The 6,005-nt window shown below is 45.0% G+C and overlaps 1 protein-coding gene across 1 annotated transcript; it reads left to right on the forward strand.

Moving 5' to 3' along the window:
* On the forward strand, positions 353-5,803 carry LOC8082297. Its single transcript, XM_002465238.2, has 3 exons — positions 353-695; positions 2,014-2,880; positions 3,821-5,803. Exons 1-3 carry the CDS (start codon positions 684-686, stop codon positions 5,525-5,527), a joined length of 2,586 nt encoding a protein of 861 aa, XP_002465283.1. The 5' UTR covers positions 353-683; the 3' UTR covers positions 5,528-5,803.

Here is a 6,005-nt window from a genome sequence, read left to right on the forward strand (position 1 = left end):
CACTCTTACCGTACGACACGTCACACACACTCCTGCCGCGTGTGGGTCACGCGTATTTGCCACTCCTGCCGCGCGTGGGTCACGCGTATTTGCCTTCTATTGATTTGTCTCGTATTGTAGTTTCCGTTTCAATACAGGCAGCCCAAACCCGAGCCCGGTCCATTTTTCCGTATTTGCTACTCCTACCACGCGTGACCCACGCGTATTTGCCTTCTATTGATTTGCCTCGTATTGTAGTTTCGTTTCAATACAGGCAGCCCAAACCCGGGCCCGGTCCATTTTTCCGCCGGTCTACCGCGCCGCGAGACCACCACACCACCAATTTCTGTGTCTCTCCCTGTCACCGTTCTCTCTTCTCTTCCTCCCTTCTTCTCCTTGTTGTCTTTAAAGCCCGAAGCACCCCCTCTCCAGCCCCGTCTCCGCTCCGCCTCCTCTCTCCCTCTACACTCCAACCCACCACCGCCCCGCGGCCGGTCCTCGGCCTCGCCGTGCTCTCCACTCGCCCTACCCTGGCGCGCGCTGCTCCGTGCTCTTCCCTCCCGAAAACCGTCGGTGAATCTCGCCGCTCCTGCCGTCCGGTTCAGATTCTCTCGCTACCGGCCGGGGGCGTCTGTTTCTCGTCCGAGAGGCCGGAGGGCTCCTCGTGGCCGGAGCCTTGGGGAGGAGCCGCCAGCGCGGCGTGCATGGAGGCTAAGGTTTGCCCGTCTGTCCTGTTCCCTCTAATCTCGCATTCGTTCGTGCTCTCGCTTGGGGGGCCGCGCTGCTCTCGTTTGGTGCCGTGTCGCGCGGTTCCTCGTTTTGCGATGGGGTTGTTGCCTTGGGGCACGCTCCTGGGTTCGGCCGTGAGGATTTCGTCCGTGATCACGCGCTCCCGGCGTGTTTCTCTAGGCTCGTATCCGTGCTTTGTTCCCCGTGGGCGCGCGTTCTTGGGTGCTGGCTCGGGCGTCGATTTGGTCGGCCGTATTTCTTGGCCGCGAGCCTGTGCTCGGTTTCTCCTTTCGGCTGCTGGTGGTCGGTTGCTTGGTTTCCACGGTGTCTGCAGGATTCGCAGTCGTGGGTAGGATTGTGGTGGTGCCTGGTCTGAGATAGATTCGCAGGATGCAAGTCGTGGCTTGATCGGTGCCTGTGGAATTACTTGGTTTGCTTGATCTAGTGGCTCTGGTTGTTGTCGTGTAGGCTCATGGTTACGGTGAGGAGCTGGACAACATGTTGGTCGATAGGTTCTGTTCATGATGGTGCAGTGCTTGATGGCTTGCTGCTGTTAAATAATTTTGCACTGATTGTGGTCTGTGGAGTGATTGAATCCTCCAAGCCGTTTTCTGTTTCTTTGGCGACACACTTTGTACTTGAGACCTATGTTTATTGATCGCCCCTCTTTGATGAATCTTATACATGATAGGCATTGACTTAATTTGCTGCCTGCAAGAGCTAGCGTGCCTGTATTTCCATGTTATGCAAATTTTCTGTTCGAACCGGTAGTATACCATTTTGATGACCCTTGAGTTGCTGTGGTATTGTTTTCTCTACTACAATTTCTTGCATGGCAGGAAACCTTATTGCATTCTGCTGTTTATTCCACAGTAAGATAGCAACTAATAGCCAGGAAAGTCAACTCCTTTTCTGAAAACATTTCCACCCCTAATCTTGTGTTTGAGATATTATGCTAGGTTTTAATTATTACAGACTTGAACAGGATACAGCTAGGCATAGCAACATCTATATCTGTACTTCATATGCTCACTTTTACTGCAAGGGTAGTAAATTACTACTGTTAGTTTCCTTCTTGTTGCAGATAACTTATTTCAAATGCTACAGCCATTATGCATCACAGGGATGCATGCTAAGTCACAAGAATTCTGGAAAAGGACAAACATTTCCATATGCATGCTCCTAGTTTATCTCAAATACATAACAAACTTCATTATTTGTAATGATGATGCACATGTTCTTGTATTGTTGACTATTGCAATGGCTCTTTACAACTGCACTTTTTTTTTGTTCTAATTGTGATAGATGGAGCCAGAATCACTCGATTTTGAAGACAATGGAGACCACCAACCTTCATCAGAAGCTTCTCTTGCTTCAGATGTGATGTATGAAGACTCGCATGTATGTCCATGCATTGGAAGTGAGCACCAGGCAGAAATCCCCAATCTGGCTACAGAGGATGAGCGCCGTGAGCTCATGGCCAGTTCACATAATGATTCCATATTGCACGGCTATGGTTACCCTGTTGTGGTTGGGTTAGCTTTACCAATTACGTGGGCATCACCAAGCGAAGCCAATAAGACGGAAGAGGTACTACAAATGCAAAAATGTTCAGAATCTGGAACAAAAGGCAGCACTGGAGATGCGCAAAGTCAGGTGACCTCAACTTGTGCAACCAGCAATGACACTGGCAGATGTGATCCAACATTCCAGGATCCACATACAGTAGCGCCTGTAGTTCAAATTAAATCTGACAGTAATCAAGCATATGATGGAAAAATGGTCCCTTGCCCCACTCAAGGACAGAATGTCACCAATAATTCAATAATGCAGCAGAGAGAAACCAAACAATTAAATCCTCTGCCTTATTCACCCATTGCTCTTTGGAGTGATCTTGAGGCAGAAGTCTTTCTCCTTGGGCTCTACATTTTTGGCAAGAATCTCAACTTGCTGAGCAGGTTTCTGGGTACAAAGACTGTTGGTGATGTGCTTGCTTACTACTATGGGAAGTTCTACGGAAGAGATGCATACAAAAGATGGTCGGACTGTAGAAAGGCAAAAACTAGGAAATGCATTCTTGGCGAACGCATTTTTCAAGGATGGCGACAGCAGGAGCTAATATCACGTCTGAAATCTAAAATCCCTAAAGAAGCTCATGATTCGTTGATTGAGGTATGTTGCAGTGGCACTGGTAGAAAAAAAAACGATTCTTTTGCCATTCCATTGTTTGTTCACTTATTAATTTGACTTGGTTGAATACTCCCTCCGTTCCAAATTATAAGATGTTCTGGCTTTTCTAGATACATAGCTTTTGCTATGCACTTAGATATATGCTATATCTAGATACGTAGCAAAAGCATCGTATCTAGAAAAGTCAAAACATCTTATAATTTGGAACAGATGGAGTATTAAATATTCTCATGATATTTCAAATTTAATTTTCTTTGTAGTTTCTCTTGTTACATATGGATCCTAAATATTCCTATTGTTCTATAAAGCAAACACATATTTCTCATAGTTTCATTTCTTACATTTGATTTGCACCATTTATATTTCTTCAATTTTCAGTCACTTCCTTGTTTTTGCCTGTCCTTGCCTGGTGTGGTGAGGCGAGCTATTAGACATGTATAGTCGTGTACAACATGTCCAAATATACGTTGTATACAGGAGTACATGGCTAATACGAGCAGAGCAGATAATCCAAACTCACCCTTAGTCTCATAGAGCTATCAGCATATGAAGGGTTATCCAAGCATATTTGATTGGTCTGGTCCTCAATGGCAAACTTTTTTTTTCTCTCAAATACATCCATAGCAAACCTTAATGCCTTCAGATCTTCAATATGCTTTCAAGGACTTCTGTGTTTATGAATTATGATTATAAACATCAGACTGAAAAAATGAAGCTGTTGTAGGCATGCATTTGGCCATTGTGATTCTCTGTTCATAACTGTACGACTAAGTTGTGATATCCAAGCACAATTAATGTGTCTAGTTTACTTGCACAGAAGAATCACTAACCTGCACACATCAGATATTTGTCAACAATATTGAAGGATGCTGCTCTTTTTTATGCATCGTCATATGATTTGTTTTGCTTTCACATATTGCAGGTTTTCAAATCTTTCAGTGATAGCCAAACGTCTTTGAAGGAATTTGTCTTCAGTCTGAAATCCACTGTTGGAGCAGAAACTTTTGTGGAGGCGGTTGGGGTTGGTAAAGGGAAGCATGATTTGACTGGATTCATTACAGACCAATCTAAACCCAATCATGCTCTCTCTGTTCACAGTGACTTGCCTACAGGCAAAGACTGTTCTTCACTTGCTTCAGAAGATATAATCAAGTTCTTAAATGGTGATTTCAGAAGAAGTAAGACTAGATCAAATGATATTTTCTGGGAAGCTGTATGGCCCCGTTTGCTTGCAAAAGGGTGGCACTCAGAGCAGCCAAAGGATGTTAGCACAACTAAGAATTGCCTTGTATTTCTTGTGCCGGGTATAAAGAAGTTCTCGAGAAGTAAACTCACTAAAGGTACTCATTATTTTGATTCTGTCAGTGATGTCCTTAAAAGAGTGGCAGCAGATCCTGTTCTTCTTGAGTTGGAGGTTGATGCAATAAACAATGGTTTAACTGCTGAGGAAAATGGCAGTATCACAGATGTGAAACTGAACCAGGATAGTCCGTTAGATGGATATCAGGAGCTTCCTAAGTTCACAATAATTGATACTAGCTTAGTCGAAGGGGAAGAACCATTCAATGTACGGGAACTGAGGAACTTACCTGCAGATGCAAATATTACTCTTCTCTTTTCACAACATTCATCTAATATGGTGGGTTACAGCTCCTCTGAAGAGGAAGGTACCAATGATAGATTATCAGATGACCAGGAAGAATGTGGACGAGTTAAAGCTGAGGTCAAGGAAATTGAAATGGTTTCAGCTGGTTCACTGCAAAACATGGTGACTGCTAATGGCCACTCTTCTAATGACAATGATGACAAAGTTGATCTGACAGGCATCTATGGCATCAAAACAAAACCTGAAAGGCGCAAGTATTTGTCCCCAGTGTCAAAGCGCAGAAGATTAAATAGCTGTAGTAATGAACAGGCCAGCCGGCGCAGTTTTTCTTTCTCAAAAGGTGGTGGTTTGGAGAAAGAGAAAAGCAAGCCACCATTGACCTTGTCCAAACCAGCTGCTGTTGAAGTTGGCGACACTTTTCAGAGTAAAACAATTGCAAGCTGTTCTACAAAGGAGAAGCCATCTGAGCAGAAAGCAGATGCATTGAACTCTCTTACCGATGATGGGCAAAATGAGAGAATGGTTATGGAGAACTTAATTAACAAGTCATTAGAGTGTAAGGTTGATGCTGTGGCTGAAGTTCACTCAAAGATCACTGCTGATAAGCCAAAATTTGTAGAAAGAGCTGAGGTTATTGGTCCAATTGACTTGAATAAACTGGAAACACTACATGATGATATGGCAAGCCGAAACATTGACACCACATCATTGGAAAATCTTGGTAGCGTGAAGGTTGATGAAGCTCCCTCCAGTTCAGACAAGAACATGGCCTGTGATCCTTCAGGGGCAGCAGGAAGACCTAGCGAGGTACCTGATCCTGCTTTGCAGGTGAATGCTCGGAGGCACGGAACCAGAAACAGGCCTCCCACCGCAAAAGCTTTAGAAGCTGTTGCTTTTGGACTGCTTGGGAGTGGGAAGCGGAAGGGCGAGCCGAAGAACAGGGCGACAAGCCGTCCTTCTCAGCGAGCTCGCAAAGGTGGCAAAGACTCGCTTCCTGAAGGTGAATATCAAGCAACTACATGAGGCCTGGAGCTAAGCTGTCCAAAGCTGGTGGTTACCTTACCATTGTCTAATGCCTGCTATTCAGGAGGTCCTGAAGGTGACGATGGTTTTACAGGGTGCATGGTCACCTTTCGCGCGAGGAACCGATCCTTAAGATTTAGTTTTTTTTAGTCAATAGAGTCTTATGCCTGTCAAGGCTTGCAAAACCAACTTGTACTGGAGAGAGGGAGGGAAATCGCCATATTGGCGAATTAAGTTATGCGATTACCGGGATTAATGTTTTGGTACATCGGTCTATCGACTTTCCATGGGTGCATTAATCTATGAGCTTCTCTTGCAGGGAAGAGAGGGCATTCGTCGGCTTCATAAACCACAACTAACATTGATGGCATGTCGCACGTCGTGTGAAGCGGCCTTGCATAGTCTTGCATGGCTCGCTTCTTGGGGTCCTTTTGGTTGGGCTTTTGAACCTGCTTTTGCTTTTGTAAAAGCCAAAAGC

Source organism: Sorghum bicolor, chromosome 1 (assembly GCF_000003195.3).
Source record: "Sorghum bicolor cultivar BTx623 chromosome 1, Sorghum_bicolor_NCBIv3, whole genome shotgun sequence".
NCBI classification, from domain to species: domain Eukaryota; kingdom Viridiplantae; phylum Streptophyta; class Magnoliopsida; order Poales; family Poaceae; genus Sorghum; species Sorghum bicolor.